Below are 21,129 nucleotides of genomic sequence, written 5' to 3' on the forward strand. Positions count from 1 at the left end.
CGGTATCGGTGCATCCCTACTCGTGACTATTTCACACACTGCCGTGAGACTGTGTTTCAATAGGATGTAATTTATGATGCTTCAGTACCAATGATGTTGCACGAGTTATTACAATTATATGAATTACTTTTCTTAAAAAGAGTTGAGTGAAACAGCTGCAGCAGCAAGAGGGACTCTTACTTACAGTCCGTTGTTGGTGCATGGTTTATAATATATATATATATATATATATATATATATATATAACTCTGGACTGTAGGCTACAGACTGGAGAAGCACCAGTCTTTCCAGCAGTGGCTCACATTGATGTCTCTAAAACAGGCGCCTTAATTAATTTCAGCTCTGGAGAGGCCCCATTTTTGGAAGTGCAATGACCTTCAAAAGTGTGCAGTGTCCTCCTTTCCCTCTCACGGCGTTATGGATCGACACTTCTGCAGAAGCTGTTCCACTCTGCTGCTGCTGCTGCTGCCGCTGCTGCCGGCCCGTCTTTGTTCACACAAGGTGCCCATAATTCAAATGATGAGTCATATGCTTGTGGAACTGAATGCAAAGCAGTGCAGCTCACATTATAGTGCAGGATCTCTACCTGTCTGACCTTGAGAAGAGTAGCTGAAAGCTGCTGAATTAGGTGGAGAGAAGGGCAAGTTGAGCTTAAAGCTATACCACGCACAGAATCATTAATTTACCTGAGTGTGAAAGAGTTCCTGGAGAAAAGGTCAAAGAGTCGTACTGCTGGATGTCATCACGGTAAAAACTTTATTAAATTAATTTTACACTTTACAAAAATTATAATAATGTAAGGCTGTATAATGAACAATAATGAGTATACAAAGTATTATAGGTATTAAAACTACTAAGTATGAAAACTACAAAGAGACGCTAAATGACTACAAAGAGATGCAAAATGACTACAAAGAGATGCAAAATGACTACAAAGAGATGCAAAATGACTACAAAGAGACACATGACTACCAAGAATGTTTGGTCTTTTCACTAATCCCAAGAAAAGACCAAGAACCAACTATGAATTGATCCTACTAATACCTATTTCCTGTTATAATAATGTACGGCTGTATGAGGAACAATAATGAATTAAATCATATCGTAGTATAAAGAACACCAAAAAACACATTTCAGAACAGTTAGTTAGTTGTTAAAGAAAAACAAAAATATATGTACAAGGAATATATACAGTTACGTAAATATATATAACTATCTTAAGTCTTATATAAACAGTATATGTGATAAAGCTGTTTCGGTGCGGAGCACGACAGCCAGACTCTAAAATAGTGAAACGATTACATAAGAAATGAGCTGCTTTAAAAACGCTTCTATGATTTTAATTACGAGGTAAGGATTTTAAGTTTAATTCAAGTTTGTGGAGCATTACGGGGTCGAGGTCACATTTATTTAGGAGACGTTTCACAACAGCTGTTTTCTGCCAGTATCACAATCAACCGTCATTTTCATCCTCTAAGCAATTTAATACTCGGTTAAAAACAGCTGGTCGGGACGGGATCAAGTCAGGACGTTGAGGCTTGAAGTGACTTTTCTCTTTGCAACCAAAACGTTTCCCTTTTGACAGCCTTAAAGGAAATCTTTTAACTGTGTTGTTCTAGATGTTGTAGAATATCAAAGATATGATAAATGATAAATGAATCAATTACAGAGGAAGTGATTGAATCTTGGCTGTTTTTCACCAACAAGGCTGCAGCAGAGAGGAAGAACAGGCTGAGGGACAGGAGAGGTGTTCAGGTCAAGGACGACCATATTCTACAAATCACCTGCAAAATGACACTCGAAGAGATGCTTACCAACCACAAAGAGATGCAAAATGACTACAAAGAGATGCAAAACGACTACAAAGAGACACAAAACAACTACAAAGAGATGCAAAATGACTACAAAGAGACACAAAACAACTACAAAGAGATGCGAAACGACTACAAAGAGACACAAAACAACTACAAACAGATGCAAAACAACTACAAAGAGATGCAAAACGACTACAAAGAGACACATAACCAAAAAAGTCACAAAATTACTACAAAGAGACACAAAACAACTACAAAAAAATGAAAAACGACTACAAAGAGACGAAAAATGACTGCAAAGAGACACAAAACAACAACAAAGAGATGCAAAATGACTACAAAGAGACACAAAACAACAACAAAGAGATGCAAAACGACTACAGAGAGACAAAATGACTGCAAAGAGACACAAAACAACACTAAAGAGACACAAAACGACTACAAAGAGACACAAAACAACCACAAAGAGACACAAAATTACTACAAAGAGACACAAAACAACAACAAAGAGATGCAAAACGACTACAAAGAGACAAAACAACGACAAAGAGACACAAAATGACTACAAAGAGACACAAAACAACAACAAGGAGACACAAAACGACTACAAAGAGACACAAAACAACAACAAGGAGACACAAAACGACTACAAAGAGATGCAAAATGACTACAAACTGAAGCTGTAATCATGATTAATCATGGACAATCATGCAATTAATGAAATATTTGAATCGATTGACAGCCCTAGTTTTCCCCAAAACTGTCAAACTATTCCTTTAAAGTGCAGGATTAAATATGGAAAGTGAAACATGCATTGGGCGAGAAGAGACGGGATGTTTTTGGCAGACAAACAGCTGCTAATTTGACTGTTTGAATGTGGAATCGATGACACTTGAGCTGCTGGAGATGTGGCAACACTAACGTTTTATAGCTCGCGCAGAGACATCGCTGTTATTTATGTGAAATTGGTTGAATTAAAAAAGGAGCTTCCAGAGATAGTTCAGGTCAGGGCATGATGGGGCTCTCACCAATCCACCACTGATCCAGCTGGTAGATTACATAATAGCGCCTTAAGGCTTTGTGCAGAGCGGCGCTGGGCCTGCTCTCAAACCTCAGTGGGAATCACATGTAACTTCCCCAGTCTCTCTGTGTGGAGGCTGAGCAGAGGGCTGCAGGCTGATCTGGAAACTGACTACACCACAACAGACACACAACCAGTTCAAAACAACATGACACATGCAAAGCTTTACGCCTTGCAGTGTGTCACCTCTCATGTCTTGTTGGAACGGTACACCCGCTGCCTACACAACGCTCACAGATGCACTGCAGGTTGTGTGGAGGTTGTTGTGTTTTTCTAATTTTATGGCGGATTAGACACGCCTCTCTGCAGCCAACATTGTGCACTTCATGGTAAGTGGAACACGCAGCAGCACTCTGTGACGTCCGCAGTCACAGTCGCTCCATCATTTCCACGCCGTTTGAAGTGCACCGCGTTACATCAGCAGAGCGCCCGAAAAAACATCCAGAGGTGTACTTAAGGTTAGAACTGCTGAGAGGGGGAACACACTTATTTTTTTGTTGACATCTGCTGGTCCTCAGCTGCCGGCGAACCACGCTGTTCACATTTCACCGTTTACTGGAGATGAGCTCGTCTTGTAACGTGGTCAGTGAGACACAGCGGTGGAGGAAGTATTCAGAACATTTACTTAGGTAAAAGTACTAATGCCAGACTTTAAAAATACTCCAATGCAAGTCAAATTCATGCATTAAAAATGTTACTTAAAGGTCCCATATTGTAAAAAGTGAAGTTTTCATGTCTTTTATATTATAAAGCAGGTTTAAGTGTTATATAAATACTGTTAAACTATCAAAACGCTCAATATAAGGAGAAATACACACACAGCCCGTATTCAGAAATTGTGCGTTTGAAACAAGCCGTTAGGATTTCTGTCCATTTGTGATGTCACAAAAAACAATATTTAGACAATTACATGGTTTTAAACGTAAACATTATAATTTCCTGTTGCAGTGTATGTAAATAACATCAGCTGACAGGAAGTAAACATGGACCCACACTGTTGCCTAGCAACGCAATTCCGTTGCAATTCCGTTGAAATGCACTAAAACGGAGCGTTTCAGACAGAGGGTAAATACAGGTATATTCAGGTAGACAGTATGAGGAAAATAAAGTTGTTTTTTTAACATTACAGCATGTAAACATGTTCTAGTAGAAACACAAAATACAAGTATGAACCTGAAAATGAGCACGATATGGGACCTTTAAATAAAAATATGTAAAAATCTTGATCAACTTTAAAGCAACAATACAAAGTTTTTTCATTGTTTTAGCTAATATACAGTACTGTACTTAAAAACGGGTTGAGGTACTGGGGTATTTACATTTTGTGAGAGTTTCTACTACATTTAAGATATTTTATTTTAGCTCCTCTGTTGTCGAAAACTAGATTTCAGTTTTTATTTTTGACCAAATACAGTATTTTTCACATTGAAGTATTACAATGTGAGTTTAGTACTAGTAGTAGGATTAAAGTACTAATACAACACTGTAAGAATACTCAAAAGAGACGCAAAATGACTACAAAGAGATGCTAAACGACTACAAAGAGACGCAAAATGACCACAAAGAGACGCAAAATGACCACAAAGAGACGCAAAATGACTACAAAGAGATGCAAAATGACTACAAAGAGACATACAACGACCAAAAAAGTCACAAAATGACTTACTGTTTTAAGTAAAAGTCCCGCATTGAAAATGTTCCTTAAGTAAATATATGTAAGTATAATCAGTAGAGGACAAATCTTGATCAACTTTAAAGCAACAAAACAAAGTTTTTTCATTGTTTTAGCTAATATACAGTACTGTACTTATATACGGTTGAGGTACTGGGGGGCATTTACGTTTTTTGAGAATTTAAATTTAATTAATTAAATAATTAAATCATGTTTATTTCTGATTAGAACAACTTAAAAACATCTAGATCAGTAAAATGTAACACACACGTTAATGCAGCAGTAATATTAATCCAGAAACATCTCGGAGAGCAAAAAGGTTTTTACCCTTTTTTGGACATTTGGAGCCGTTTAGATGAATTATCAGTGAATTCCTTCAGTACAGCTCATCATCAGATGAACAGACTACAGCGCCACATGGTGTGTGTGTGTGTGTGTGTGTGTGTGTGAAGAGACAAATTAATTCATCAAAGTCATTTGAAAGCCATCTTGAGAGCGAAGCAGCAGTGAAACGCTCTGATTTAAAGGTTACTGCCGCTCTGTGTGTTATGTAATCCTGTTATGCCCTCTTGAGAATACTGTGCTCACATAACAGCAGTTGTTAGAAACACACTAAAGTCCAATTTCCTGTGACCACATTTTGTAAAAATTGGATATAAAAAATAAATAACTATATCTGTGGGATTGGAAACAGCCAGAGGATTTTCCCAGAGACGTCTCCAGCTCTAATATGAGGACTGTCTGGAAGGAGACATCCTTCATCAGTGGATCTCCTCTCTCACCTCCGCTTGGCTCGGAACAGGTTCAATATTTAGAAGAACCGAGTGGGAGCTCGTTCTGCGGGTTTGGCAACAGGACGACTGACACCATTGACTGTCAGTCACTCGCTTCTGTGTTGCCATGGAAACAACCCTGTTGCTCCACTCCGGGGCTAATTCTGTAGAAAAAGAACGAGCTTGTAGAAAGCAAAGAAAGACATGGCTGCATGCATGAGTCATCTGCTCACACATACACTCAGAGCTCTGCAGGTTTTCTCACTGCGAGCAGCCTGTCAAAGCTTCGCCGCACCATTATTGTAGCTAAACGCACCCCGTGAGAGGACAAAAGCAACGGCACACTGTGGTGAAGACCGCGGGAGGAGGAGGAGGAGGTAACCACCTCTGACTCCAGCAAGCACAGCTCTACAGCCAGGGCACATTTCAACCCGGGGGGGTTATGATGAGAGAATTAGACGTAAACGATTAATCAACTATTCTGATAATCAAGTCGTTTTTTAAGCAAACATACCAAATATCTTTCTTCAGCATTTTAACTGATTAACGCTATCGGTTAACAGCCCACCTTTAGAGGCGGCGCCGGAGTTGCAGGACACAGGAAGTCGGCTCCGGTCTCTCCAGCTCGCTTGAGCGGAGCGGAGGAGTTGTAGTTTCGTAGCATTTATTCACCAACAAATAAACTGTCCACACACTGCTACACCTACGTCACAGCTAGAACGCCACCAACAACCTCACACTCACCGCCAACACACACACGGTCTGTTGGAAACTCACTAAAGTTACGCAGACTACGTGTGCGGCGGCGAGCACGAAGCCTTCGGCAATGCTAGAGCTGCTAACGTAGCACAAACACACACACTGTTTGTTGGACAATCGCTAAAGTTCTGCCGGGCAGACACACAGCTGACAACCTGCTAAACTAAACTAAATGTGCGGTGGAAATTTTTACTGGGAAAGTGGCTGCATGTCCGCGACACTACACGCAGCATCGTAGCTGCTAAGTTAACGCTCCCGGACGGTGAACTGGAGACTCCCGTCAACCAATATCTGTTGTGCTCCTGCAGCTGGTGCACCGCTGCATGCGAGGCACAAATCTTGTCGGTTAATAATCGGTTAACGAGGGTCGGTTATCGGTTACGAACATTTTTCAAAATGAGCATCCCTAATTCCTACTAAGCTGTTTACATGACTAATGAAAATGAATATTCCAGTAATATGGCTGTTTAAAAATCAGTCGTGCATACTCCGATTAACGTGAAGCGCCTACATGGCGTCCGTCCTCCGGTTACGCCATCAAAGGTCTAGTGTGTAGGATCTGGCGGTATCTAGCGGTGAGGTGTGGGGATTGCAACCAACTGAAGCCTCTCCCGTGTGCCAAGCGTGTTGGAGAGCTACGGTGGACGACGTGAAAACCCGAATGTCCCTCTCTAGAGCCGGTGTGTAGAATGTGTGTGTACGTGGGAAGTGAGTAGTGAAGCAAGAGAGAGAGGGAGCGGCAGCGGCGACGGCAGCGAGTAACGCTTCCTTCATAATGTTTATAAGTAGGCATGTTTCTCCTTCCGACCAGAGATGTTGGCTTTTCTTTTGGGCATGCATCTCTATTCCAGTCTTTCAAACTGTCGGCTAGAGCTGAACATAAACAGGTAAGACGCCGTGTGTCGCAAACTGCCGTAAAAAACACGATTGTATTCTGAATGTGCTGTATACATGTCCAAGGAAGAATGAATAATATCGGCACATCCCACGTGTCTTAAGACCTTTACACACCAGGGACGTGACAAATAAACAACACGAATATGCGAAACACTCGCCTGTGAACGTTATACGTCAAAAGCTTTTATTGTGAAAGGTAAGAGCGGAAGGAGTGGATCTGGTGTTCGCCGCCTTTCTCAAGGTTGAAAGGAGTTATACAATTTGCCGTCTTGGTTCGGACTACTGGGACGCCGTGTTGTTGTTGTTTCACAAATATAGGCGCCACTCAACCCGTTCCGCACAACGTGATTGGTTGATGCCTTTAGCTCAGAAAAATCAACCTTATGAGCTGTTTTTTGTCAACAAAATAAGACATTTGAAGACGTCACCGATGGACTAGTCTTTTTACTAGTCTAATGCAGTTTAGCATCTACCCAGAGGTAATGTAAGTCAGTTAAATAAGAGGAAGACAGAAGAGAAGACGCAGAGTTTGGTGAAGAAGAGCGTCTCTCTCTCTCTCATCACTACGAATGTGTGATTTAGCCGACCAGTTGAACCAGTGCCGGTCTCCTCTAGTCAGTCGTGTTGTTGCAGTGTGATGGTGCGAACTGAGATTAAGCTCTCCTTTAATCCTCCTCCGCTCCACATGACCTCACTGTGATGCACGAGCCACAGGGAACCGCCATTGGTGCGCCGCGTGTTCTCCTGTGTGACCTGCAGCCAATCAGAGGCTCTCGGCTCAGCATCCACCCCCACAGGGCAGCCAGTGGTGGAGCGAGTGAGGACGGAGAGACGGAGAGAGAGAGAGAGAGAGAGAGAGAGAGAGGGAAACGTTTCTATGAATGGAAACATGGAGGAGAGGACACTGTGATGAACAAACCCAAATACTGAGATAAACCCTCCCTGCCTCCTCATCTCTCTCATCTCTATCTTCTCTATTTCGTCTTTTATCTCCAGCATACTCTCACTTGTTATACATCTCTTTTCATTTTTATAGCATCTAGTATAATGTAGTATAAAGAGACAATGACTAGCCTTTGGTATGCATCTAAAATTAAAATACATAGAAATACTTTAAATGTAGTGCTCTGTGCAAATACTTAATTAATAATGTGTACGATTCTCTGGAAAATACTGCAGAGGTCAAGAAAATCTAACAGATGACATTGAGGAAAAATATATAAACGTGATGCTTTTGTACAGCAAACAGAAGTTACATAAAATAATACTATACTTAATTTAATCCAATTTAAAGGATAGGTTCACAGTTTTTAAGACAGTTGTAACGCAATACTCACATGTCTACATGTACATTTAAAGGGACTGTTTGTAAGAATCAGAAATGTCTTGTTAACAGCTTCACCTGTGGCCGTTAAGTCAACGAAAGTCAGCGTCCTGTTGCTGGCGCTTGTGCTCGCTCTACATAGACATGAAGGAGCATCGCTCAACACAGTGAGGAGACACACGTCAGCTAAAAGCACAATATCACTCTATATTTCAGCTGCTTGGCAGTAATGTTAGCTGACCAGACCAAGGTCTCCCCATGAATCACTGCTGATCCTAGTGTTGGCTTTTCCTGCTTCAGCGCAGGCTGAAGTAGCGGGGCTCCGCAGCGAGTAACGTTATCGTCTCCGCCCGCAGCCGGAGTGAACAGGGAGACACCGGCACCCGGTCAGTAACGAGACGATAACGTTTCTCTCTGCAGAGCCCCGTCACTTCACAAGACACGGGAAACCTCTGTTGGTCTGGAGGAGCTGCAGCAGTTATTTCTGCACAAACGTCCACTGAACATTCACTAGATATTCTCAGAGCTAAACTAACTCTTCTGCAGTGTGGAGTGAGCAGCATGCACGTGAGAGGTGGAGCGAGTACGCGAGAACGCACGCGGCTTGTATGAGTGAAGGCAAGCAGGCAGAGGAGCAGTGACTCCGGCCACACGCGAGCGCGCATATGTGCGCTCGCGTGTGGCCGTTACATTTACGTATACGCTTAAAAGGTTACAAACAGTCCCTTTAAATAGTTTTTGGTCTGTATTATCATTCTTTCCTAATTAAATCCAATGTAAAGAGATGGGGGACAAAATATACAGTCATTGTTCTGTGCAAAAAATAAAAAATAAAGTTTAACTGAAGCTAATATCTGCATTCAGACCGACATTAACCCTGCCTGCCTAAATGCAGCTAAGTTGACTAACTTTACCCTTTACCCGTGGTTAGGAAACCCAAGAAGACAAGGGGTTGTTTTAACGAGCATAAGTGTTATTTCTATAATCTGTTCTAGCTCTTTTTAAACGTACACAACAGTATCTATTACCGATTGTTAATTATATGTGTATCCAGTTTCAGATGTCATACACACATTGTTTTGTACAACTAACAAAACATCTGTGATAGTTTTAAAACCTGACACTGGATCAAAATAACCATCTTTAATATGGGTCAATAAATAACCCGACTAATATTTAGCACTGGGTCAAAACAACCCATTGAGCTGGGTAAAGTTAACTCAGTATCGACCCACATTTTAACCTCTCCTCGTATTCTCCTCAACATATTTCCCCCATATAGCTGCCGTATCTTCAAGGAGGTTATGATGGTTCCTGCCTTATGGGGGCATGCTTTAACTGCTCTGTTCCTGATGTTTCTCTCGAGCCCTTGACACAGTTTGAGAAACAAAATCAAGGACCCGACGAAGAAATAAGTTTCTAGAGTGAGGAGAGGAATTACTGGATCCACAGATCTCTGGTCCAGATAACCTGATTTCTGATGCCGACAGCGGCTGCAGCTGTTTAAACATGTTAATCTAAGGACGACACTTTTAACAAGAATAACCCAAATCTATTGCTACACTACGAGCCATTTGGACATTTATTACGGAAGCCCTGAAAGGCAGGCGAGAATTTTTTTTTCTTTCTGATGATCCATTTTCTAAGTCTGATCACATTTATTTTCTCTCCTGTGTTTATAAATTTTTTTTCTTTTTCGTTTCATAATGATTTAATTTATTTAAATGCTGTCGATGTATAATCTCTGATATAAAGACGACATACTAAAAATTAATTTAAAGAGATTCTCAACTCGTCTTCTTTTATCTTAGAAAAGGTCAGATTAAGAATATTTATGATTGTTTTAAGAACAGCAAATCATTAAAAATAAACACAACGTGTTAAACTTTATTTACTTTATTATTTATTTGATTGCACATTTTATTTAATCTGTTATTAATTAATTTATAGTTATTTATTTGTTATTTTTTTTTATTTTTTATTGATTAATTTTACATTACATATATCTATTTTATTTATATTATAAATAGTTATTTATTTGTTATTTTTTTGTAGTTTTTATTGATTAATTTTACATTACATATATTTATTTTTTGTTATTTAATTTAATATATTATTTACATATATATTTATATATAGTTATATAGTTATTTTAGACCAAAAAAAAGGAATTTAGAAAGATTATCCTGGCAAAAAAAATTCCACACAGGGGAGAAAATAATTTAGATCGGACTCAGGAAATGGATCACCAGAAAAAACAAATCTCGCTTGCCTTCCATGGCTTCCGTAGACCATGCATATTTTTCTAACTGGAGATTTTCCACCTTTAAAGTCACTGAAGCTGGCCCTAGTTGTAAATCATGAAGTATGAGATCATCTAATATGAACCTTATTTCTAAGGATACTGATCCGTTCACATCTCATGTTAACACCAGGTGTGAATTACTCTCCATCCCTGACTCTTTATTGTTGAAATGTTTGTGCATGATGCGGAAAAAACCCGTCACAAAGGGTCTGGATATATTCTAGTATGGTGTCAGGAGGGAAGTGAGTAATTGCCTTTAATACATTTAACTATTTCTGTGTATGAGATGGTTGTCAGTGGAGTTATTTGTAGTTTCTGTGGTTGCTATGGAGAGAGGAATATTCCCTGTCGAGTCTCAACTTTACATTTGAACTTTTTCCAACACTACAAGAGGCAGATTATTACTGCAGATATGAAAAGTGACAAAAGCAGAGACCTTTAGCAGTGTGTTTATAAAGAAATAACACATTAAATGCAATAAAAAACAACATAAAACAAAGTGAAGTGTTTTATAACTGTGTTAACTTCGGAGCTGCTCTAACAGCAGCTGCTTGTGAAGTTGTTTGTTTTCGTTGCGCTAAATTATAAAACGTCATCCTGTTTTTATCCTGAAGGGTTCATATTAAAACTTAAAAGTGTTGCTAAATTATGTATTATTTTGGGGAAGTAAATATGTTTTCATGTAGAATTTGAAGATGTTTTGTTTCACCAGGAAGTTTAGTGATTGTTTTATTTTACAAACTCTATTTGCTGTTTTTACTTCCTCCTCTTTTTATTCAGGGGTTTTTCTCTGGGAAAGCACAGCGAGGATTTATGCAAGAGAGACACTGTGAAGGCTTTGTTTCTCTTCCCACTACAGTTTCACCAACTTTGCATGCTGAACAGATGACCTCAGAGGTCTGGCAGGCCCGTACATGATGAAGCATCACAGAGAGATGCTGTGAAACAAAACCACCGACAAGAATTTATAATCAAATACTGAAATTAACCAGAAGCCAACGGAGAGATGTAATGATTTAGCGGAAATACTCTGACGCTAGTACGTCGTAGTCAAACACAAACATCATCTCTTCGTCTGTTAGTTATCAGGAGCAGAGCTGAATTCATTAAAGATGTTGAAGCTGTCCTTTTACATAAGAGCCACAGAGGCCCTTTTCACACTGAATACACAGCCTTTAATTGTAGAATACGTCCCTGTGTTGTACTCAGCCAGCCCCACATTTATTTAAGTAAATTAAATGCACCGCAGTGACTATTTCAAGTGTGCAAAATCACACCGTCCATCCATCCATCCAGCTTGTTATTGCTGCACTGCTACATAAATTAAATTAATATGAACCAGCAAGAGCTCCATTTACAGTCGTGCAAATTAAAATATTAACACATAACATGTCCAGAAAGATGGTGTTGTGTTCAGCGGGTAAATCTTGGGATGCATTTTATTTTAACAGAATAATAAATGTCAGTGCCAGTTTGTTGTTCCACCACTTCATATTTTATAATATTAGAGCTGTCGATTAAAATATTTAATCCTGATTAATCACACATTTTTATTTGTTCAAAATGAACCTTAAAGGGAGATTTGTCAAGTATTTAATCCTCTTATCAACATGGGAGTGGAGAAATATGCTGCTTTATGCAAATGTATGTATATATTTATTATTGTAAATCAATTAACAACACAAATCAATGACAGATATTATCCAGAAACCCTCACAGGTACTGCATTTAGCATAAAACAATATGTAAAAAAAAGTGGGCATGTCTGTAAAGGGGAGACTCGTGGGTACCCATAGAACCCATTTACATTCACACATCTGGAGGTTAGAGGTCAAGGGACCCCTTTGAAAATGGACATGACAGTTTTTCATTGCCAAAATTCAGCGTAAGTTTGGAGCGTTATTTATCCTCCTTCACGATAAGCTAGTATGTCATGGTTGGTACAGATGATTCATCAGGTTTTCTAGTTTCATATGATACCAGTATCTTCCCTCTTTCAGGCTTTAAAGAATGTCCGAAAAATATCCGAAAAATGTTAAAAAAATATTCAAAACACGTCTGAAAAAAGTCCGAAAAATATCCCAAAAATATCAGAAAAATGTCTGAAAAATGCCAAAAATTTGCGCAAGTTTGGAGCGTTATTTATCCTCCTTCTTGACAAGCTAGTATGACATGGTTGGTACCAATGGATTCATCAGGTTTTCTAGTTTTTCAAGCTTTAAAATTGAGCCCGTGTTAAAGAAATTAGTGGCGTTAAAACGAATTTGCGTTTTTATTGCGAATTGCAATGTCCGTTATTTGATTGGTTAGTGCACCACTACATCCACACTGAAATATCTAGACAACTATTGGATGGATTGCTGTGAGGTTTCGTACGGACATTCATGGTCCCCAGAAGATGAACCCTAATGACTTTGGGGATCCTCTGACGTTCCCTTTAGCGCCACCATGAGGTTGATGTTTGTGGTTTTGAGTAATAACTTTGTTGCTCCTCTGACTTTTCGTGTAGCGCCGTCATCAGCTCAAAACTTTACCAGCTAGCGTGGCTGTAACTCGAGTTAATAACCATCATCTTGTTTATTTAGTTTGAGTTTTGGGGAAGTACTTGACTTGTACTTGTACTAGTCTGAATGTGACTCATCATCTCCCACCTGTTGTCCCAGTTAACCGATCGAGACACCCCCCGAATGACTGCATGAAAAAGGGTCAGGGTATTCTCTCCTGACTTCAGCCTTGATTAAGACCCGCTGACCTGACCTGACCTATGACCTGTTATCTGACTGTTTTATGAATGAAACCAAATCAAAACTCCACATTAGACCGTCCTCAAGTTTTTGTACTTCCCTACATGTATCAAGAATAAAGTATTTGAGTTGTGACTGGCTGCAGATTACCATATATTGCATGTTCAGGACAGACATGAATAAATAGTTTTTTTTAATTATAGAGCACTGAAGCGAGCTTTGTCCGTCGCTCCTTAAAAGGATAATTCAGATGTTTTAAAGTGGGGTTGGATGACGTACTTCTCCATAGTCAGTGTATTACCTATAGTAGATTACCAGCACGGAAGCAAAGCAATGCACTGCTTAATTAAACCGTTAACGTCAGGTCAGGTTTATTTTCAACCTTATTTGAATGTAGAAGGGACAGCATCCAGAAGTTGGGTTACCATGGTTACCTGCATCTGGAGGTGACCCAGTTATCTCGGTGACTCGTGCACAGCGAGCCGTCAGTCCTTCAAACGACCCCCTCCTCTTCCTCTTCCTCTTCCTCCTCTTCCTCCCAACACTCTGGTTAACCTGAAGAGGAGACCCACCTCCTTCCTCTTCCTCCTCCTCCACACACACAGTCCTGGCCAGATGTGGTGATGTACCGCTGCTCTCAAACAGAGCTGTTATATCATTTAAAAAAAATCTTCAAGGCACAAATTACTGGCAGCAGCTCGCTCCAGCTGACAGGATGTATGTGGGTCTAACAGGAAGTCCTAAATTAAGTTTAAAATCTATGCAGTGATGAGAGTTTTCTGTTTTCAGCTTTGTGACAGTTGGGTTTTTAATTTGTGTTGTTTTCCTCGGCCTTTCTTTTGCCAAACTTTCAGCTTGCACATATTGTATAACACATCTGTTGATATTTGTTTTACGTAGGGCTGTCAGAGTTAACGCGATAATAACGCAAATTCGTTATTGCATTAACATAACTTGTGATTTTTAGGTCATAGCGGGCTCAGTTTTAGATACTGGCATTATATGAAACTAGAAAACCTAAAGAATCCATCGGTAGCTTGTCGGGAAGGAGGCTAAATAACACTCCAAACTTTACATAAATATTTCTGATGAGGATACTTTAAATTAGTTTTTTAAGTGAGTGTGATCAAGATATGTGCCGGGGCTGGGACGATCTCCCGACTCGATATGTAATGTGATCCGATATTACGATTTATTGTGATTTTTGTTAACTTTTTTACCACTAGACCATGAAGGGAACAAGTTGAATCATACACTTCTAGAGACTTTTACTTTGAAAAATATCTAAATTAATCCAGTAAGAATGTTTGATTTTCAGCATGTATGTAGTCAGAGATGTCCTGAAGTCAAATATATCAGGATCATTGTCAGGAATTATTTATTAGTTTTTAGTTACTACTTCCTGTAACTTCTCCAAGGTGGTCTCTAGCTCTCCCGTCAGCTCCGTTCTCTTTATCCATCCATGGTCAGCTCCATCGGGGCCGTTTCAATGCAGAGAACAGTAATGTTAGTATCTGGGTGCTCTGCAGTCGTAGCGTCGGCCCATTTGACCACAGAGACGAGAGCGACGGACGGCTCGATCGCCACCTTACCGCCATACCATAACGTTTCCTGTTAACATTTTCTGACTTATTTTCTGACATATTTCGGCCTTTTTTTGGAACATTTTTGGGAAATACTTTGGCATTTTTTCGGCCTTTTTTTCTGACTTCTTTCAGCCTTTGTTCTGACTTATTTTCGGACATATTTTGGTCTTTTGTTTGAACATATTTCGGCCTTTTTTTGGGACATTTTTTGGCATTTTTTTCGGCCTTTTTCTGAAATATTTAGGGTTTTTTTCTGCCTTTTTTCAGTCTTTGTTCTGACTTATTTTCGGACATATTTTGTCCTTTTTTAGAAGTTAGCGTGCAGCTTTAGCTCTGCTCTGTCTAGCTCTGCTTTTCCTGTCAATGTGTGAAACCCAAAGTGTTTCCATCCTTTACTGGATGTGTAGTGTTTACCACGCTGGATTTAACATGTGAGGGTGCAGCTCATATCCACGCTGACCCTCCAACGTTTTAGACTCTCTGAGGTTTGTTTTGGTTGACGGATACAGAACGGATATGACATCACGTTACTCAGACTACCACAATAAAAGCGGTAACTTCCTTCTACCTCCACATAGGCTCACATGAAGCAAATATAGTTTTTTTTTCCTACCCCTAACATGTTCTGTTTTTGACAATATAAAAAAAACTTGTCCGTGCTCTTGAGTGGACAAACTACTGTATGTAATGAAGACTCTTGACATTTCCGTACTGCAGTTTCTTAATATCGTTGGACATGCTGTATACGCTGAACATCTGTGATAATATCTGCCATGTCAATGTCTCGCTCTGTTCTGTATTAGAAAGGAGAAACACACTTCTGTTAACAGCTCTATGAATAGCAAAACCACCGTTATTCAGTCCCGTAATCCAGCTGAATGATAGAAGACATTGTTGATCTCCACAGAGGATTACGGTAACATGATTTGTCCTTCCTGACCCATTCATAACCGTGTCGTCTGTCTCCTCTCACAGTAACTGCCCGTGCTCCCTGGCGGCGGCCCTGGCCCGAGCCACAGCAGACAGCCTCCTGCAGACCGACCTCACCATCCACCACCTCAACAAGCCCGTAGAAGATGGAGCTGACCCATTACCACGTGAGTCCTCGGGGAGCCCACGAGACCGCGCTCTCACACACACACACACACACACACATGTATAGACAAATTAGGTCTCCCACACACATACACAGCAGGCATCTAACCACCAGGGCTTTGTCCTAGTTCTCCCCTGCAAAACTGCATTAAGTGGTGTTTGACCGCTAGAGGGCGGACTAAAACATACTCACAGCAGCCCAACAGATTCAGGATTACTCTGAATATACTCTCATTATAGTCTAAATACTATTATAAATACTTCTAAACTATAAAGTGTAGTTTGACGGATAGAGACTGAAGGCTTAGATAATGTTGAATGTGCAGCAGTCAGTTACTGTTTGACTTGCACCAACAAAACCAAAGAAAATTCCTAGTGTATACCTCTTACACCTGGCAATAAACACCATTCTGATTCTGATTAACGCGGGCGATCCCGACTGACTTTACTGTCGTTCAGAGGCTCTAAGAGGTTCAGGAGTGAAGCTACATGATGTCATATGAAACTAGAAAACCTAAAGAATCCATCGGTACCAACCATGTCGTGGTAGCTTGTCAGGAAGGAGGATAAATAACGCTCCAAAGAAACCCTTTTTTTCATCAGAATATAACACATGTTGATCATTTAACTACAATCTGTATATATGGATATGTACTAGGGATGCACCGATACCGATACCAGTATCGGATATCGGGTCCGATACTGTGCTCATGTACTCGTACTCGCAAAACAGCTCCGATACAACGGCACCGATACCACTTTACGGCAAAGTGACGTTAACCTCTCGTCACCATCTTTCAGGTCCTATCGCTCACGCTCTTCCTCCCCGACGGTGCGGACGAGACGGGCCGGTGATGCGCCCGGATCCCACCTCAGCCGACGTGCGCCGGCCCTCACTTTCGTTGCGCCACGGGGTTTCGCTTGCACCCTCTGACTCGCACGTGCGTTAGTCTCTTTGGTCCGTGTTTCAAGACGGGTCGGGTGGGTTGCAGACATCGCCGCAGACCCCTGGCGCCTTTCACGTGGGCCGAGCCCCGCCCTGGGGGCACAATGCGGTTGGGGCGCACTAAGGACAGTCCGCCCCGGTGACGCTTTGTCCACGGCCCCCGGGAAGCACCTTCGCCCCGAGCCTTTCCAAGCCGACCTAGAGCCGGTCGCGGCGCACCGCCTCGAATGCGGGACTCCCCAGCCTGCCGTGTGTCGCTCACACCCTCCAGCTGGCTGTTAACGAGGGTCTTTAGGCACAGAGAAGTACTCGTATCGGTACTCGGTATCGGCGAGTACTTGTACTTGGTCTGAAAAAGCTAATGTCTTCCTTGAATAAATCTACTAGCCAGACACTGGATTTGTGGGGAACCATCTTTGTTGTTCTTCTTGTGTTGTAGCAAACATTTCTGGTTATCTTGCCTTAATCAGGGTGGTGATTGTTATAAAAACATCTGGTGAACAAAGCGTGGTGCTCTGGAGAACATCTGGAGAACAGCTGGAGAACAGCTGTGTGTGTGTGTGTGTGTGTGTTTTCTCAAAGTAAGAACTTCTTGTGTTGTATAACAGCCGATCACAGCCCGTCTGATGTCGCTTCGCTGCACTCTACTTCTTCTTTTCAAGGTGTTATGGGTAAAGCCTTGAAGTGGAGTCTCGTATCGGGGTGCTGTTTGATGTGCTTTACTTTTAGAAGGAGAAGGGAGGAAATGGGACACAGTGTAGGCCGGCCTGTCTCTGTCTCACTGAGAACACATTTGGGAGAGCAGCGTGAGAGAGAGGACAATGGCAGAGACGGGACAGACTATTATACCTGCAGCTAACATTAGTAGGTCATGTACACACACACACAGTCTGCGTCTTTGTTATTACACCGAGATGAAGCCTGATGCCTCCTCCGGGCTCGCCTCGGTTCCACTCACTTCTCTATGACAGAGGAAAAGTCAAACAAGTCCCTGGAGGACTGGGGATGGAGACTTTTCAAAATGTGATTCTCCACAAAGCAGAAAAATTAAATGAAAACCTTTTAGTTTAATTTACCTCCTAAAAATCTCTGGAAACATCATCTGTCTGTCCGGCCGCTAAAATCCAGATGAGAGAAGATAGAAGCTGATAAAAACCAGAGCCGGGACGATTCACCCATCTCCTGATTCAATACGTTCACCATACTTAGCTGCTGATTCAATATCTAGTGTGATTTTTAAGTATTACGATTTTATTTTATTAACTTTTTTAACTCTAGACCAGGGGTCAGCAACCTTTACTATCTAAAGAGACATTTTAGGCAAAATAAAAAAATCTATCTGGAGCCGCAAAACATGTGATCATTGTGATGAAGGAAACACAGTTTATAGTCTAAGTATATAGTATATAAGTCTAATGCAGTGAGGGCCAAAGAGACAATGTACTACGGAGTATTAGGGCCACATTGAGGGAAAAAACATCTGAGATTTACACAATAAAGTAGTCGTAATTATTTATGAGAAATTATCATTATGAGAATAAAGTCATAACTTTACGAGAAAAAAAAGTCGGAATATTACGAGAATTAAGTCATAGGTTTAGGAGGAAAAAAAAGAAAATAACATAAAATTACTACTTTATAATATTATGACTTTATTCTCGAAATCTCAGATTACAATTTTTTTTCTTCAATGTGGCCCTAATACTCCGTCGTACCATAGACCTACAACAATGATAAATAAAAATGAAAATGTAAACAAAAAAACAGTTATTCATTTCCATTATTTAAAAAAAGAAAAAGTTGAAATTTTTCCCACAACCTAAAGAACACTACAAAGATAGTGTAAATAATCTTCTTTGCAGCCCTATAAACATATATGTATATAGCTCTTAACTTAAATAAATAAGTAGACAGCTAAATTACATTAAATAATTGTTGTGAACAATTATTGTTGTGAAAATAAATCATTACTTGCATGATTTGGGACGTTTCTATGGATGTTTTGATATTTTCCCCCCTTACTCTGCGTCGCTGTTGGAATCCATCAGAAGCGCTACGACTTAGTTACCTTGAACATCATAAACAAGCTCTTTGACTGACTCTGTGTGTGTGTGTGTATGTGTGTGTGTGTGTGTGTGTGTGTGTGTGTGTGTGTGTGTGTGTGTGTGTGTGTGTGTGTGTTAGAGATGGAGTCTGTGAAGCTGGCCTGGCTGGTGTTTAACAAGCTGTTTGAGATGTGCTGCCTGTGGCTGAAGGAGCTGCCTTACCGCCGCCGTCCACAGCCGTACTACGAAACCTCCATCCACGCCATCAAGAACATGAGGCGCAAGATGGAGGACAAGCACGTCATCATCCCCGACTACAACTCGCTCTTCAACGTTCAGGTAAAGCTACGACAAAAAAAGCTTCACGTTATAGCACCAACATCTGGCCAGCTGGTGTACGTCCTTTAGTGCTACTTTTATATCGTTTGTTCTATTTTATTGTTTATATTCTATTTTAAATATCTGTTTATACATTTCATTGTGCAATCCTGTATTGTATCAATGACAGTTTTGAATCCTTATATACCTTTTAAAATCGTTGAAACCGTCTTCCAAATTTGGTAGCTGAGTTTCTGATGGTTTCCCAGATTCAGAAGTGACACTAGAGCGTGGCGCTAAGTACAATCGAACGCAGAATTAGACATTTTTAGGCGACCAAAAAGGTTATAATGAACTTTCATGAACTGAAAAAGGGTTAAAGTTGGAAGACGAAAACACGGACAACGCCGTGGTAGCGACCTGTCAATCACGAGGTAGCCCCGCCCTAGAGCATCCCCTGCTTTACGGTCTATTGGGGGAAAAAAACAACCTGTTGAATCCTGATATTTACCTGCAGACCTGTAGTGTTACTATAATATCAACCATGCTGGTTCTGTCTCTCAGGATCAGGAGGAACAGGCTTACTTTGCAGTGTTTGACGGTCACGGCGGTGTGGACGCTGCCATTTACGCTGCCAACCACCTCCACGTCAACTTGGTCCAGCAGGAGTGCTTCAACACGGACCCGATCGAGGCGCTCTGCAGAGCCTTCAGGGTCACCGATCAGCGCTTCGTGAAGAAGGCCTCACGAGAGGTAACAACACCTGCAGACACAGAAACACATTCACAGTTATTTACACCGGACCAAACACGAAGACATGAAGTAGTCGTGGTGCAGCTGCTGCTTGGTGTGTGAGCGGACTACTGTAACACTGACTACTGTGTGTGTTTGGCAGCACCTGCGTTGCGGCACGACGGGCGTGGTGACGTTCCTGCGGGGCCGGACGTTGTACGTGGCCTGGCTGGGAGACTCCCAGGTCATTCTGGTCAGGAAAGGACAAGTGGTGGAGCTGATGAAGCCACACAAACCAGACAGAGAGGTAACTCACACATCTATCACTCACTAACATTATATATTACTGTAGGCTTATGCATGCTTGGTTGAGATGTAGAACAATAGCTTTTCGGAAATTTTCTTTTTTACTTTTTTTCATACATTTGTTAGACATTTTTCTGACTTCTTTTCTGATATTTTTCGGACATTTTTTCAGACTTTTTAAAAACTTTTTTTATTGATATTTTTCAGACATTTCTCGGACATTTTTTTGACTTTTTTCTGATTTATTCAGACATTTTTGTTACTTTTTTTCTCGGACATGCTAAATCTTTATGCTAAATGCAGTACCTGTGAGGATTTCTGGACAATATGTGTAATTGTTTTGTGTTGTTAATTGATTTCCAGTAATAAATATATACATACATTTACATAAAGCAGCATATTTGTCCACTCCCATGTTGATAAGAGGATTAAATACTTGACAGATCTCCCTTTAAGGTACATTTAAAACAGATAAAACATGTGCAATTAATTTGCGATTGATCTGGATTAGCAGCCCTAATTGCATTTTAATTTATAACTGGGGTTTTAAATGAAATATTAGCTAATGTGAATGTTAAATAACATACGTACAAGTCTTCACCACTAAATCCAACATGTGTGTCTGCAGGATGAGAAGCTGAGGATCGAGGCTCTGGGAGGCTGTGTGATCTGGTTCGGCACATGGAGGGTTAACGGCAGTCTGTCTGTATCCAGAGCAATAGGTAAACTATT

The 21,129-nt window shown here is 40.7% G+C and overlaps 1 protein-coding gene across 2 annotated transcripts in view; it reads left to right on the forward strand.

The window, feature by feature from the left end:
- Nucleotides 1-21,129, forward strand: part of ppm1e (protein phosphatase, Mg2+/Mn2+ dependent, 1E) — a 45,698-nt gene that overhangs the window by 17,054 nt on the left and 7,515 nt on the right. For both annotated transcript variants that reach the window (XM_074611772.1, XM_074611773.1), the window contains 5 exons: nucleotides 15,931-16,052; nucleotides 19,181-19,380; nucleotides 19,924-20,112; nucleotides 20,255-20,398; nucleotides 21,026-21,119. In XM_074611772.1, coding sequence (XP_074467873.1) covers nucleotides 15,931-16,052; nucleotides 19,181-19,380; nucleotides 19,924-20,112; nucleotides 20,255-20,398; nucleotides 21,026-21,119 — 749 coding nt within the window. The remainder of the gene's footprint in view (nucleotides 1-15,930; nucleotides 16,053-19,180; nucleotides 19,381-19,923; nucleotides 20,113-20,254; nucleotides 20,399-21,025; nucleotides 21,120-21,129) is intronic.

Source organism: Sebastes fasciatus, chromosome 16, assembly GCF_043250625.1.
Source record: "Sebastes fasciatus isolate fSebFas1 chromosome 16, fSebFas1.pri, whole genome shotgun sequence".
Classification (NCBI taxonomy): Eukaryota; Metazoa; Chordata; class Actinopteri; order Perciformes; family Sebastidae; genus Sebastes; species Sebastes fasciatus.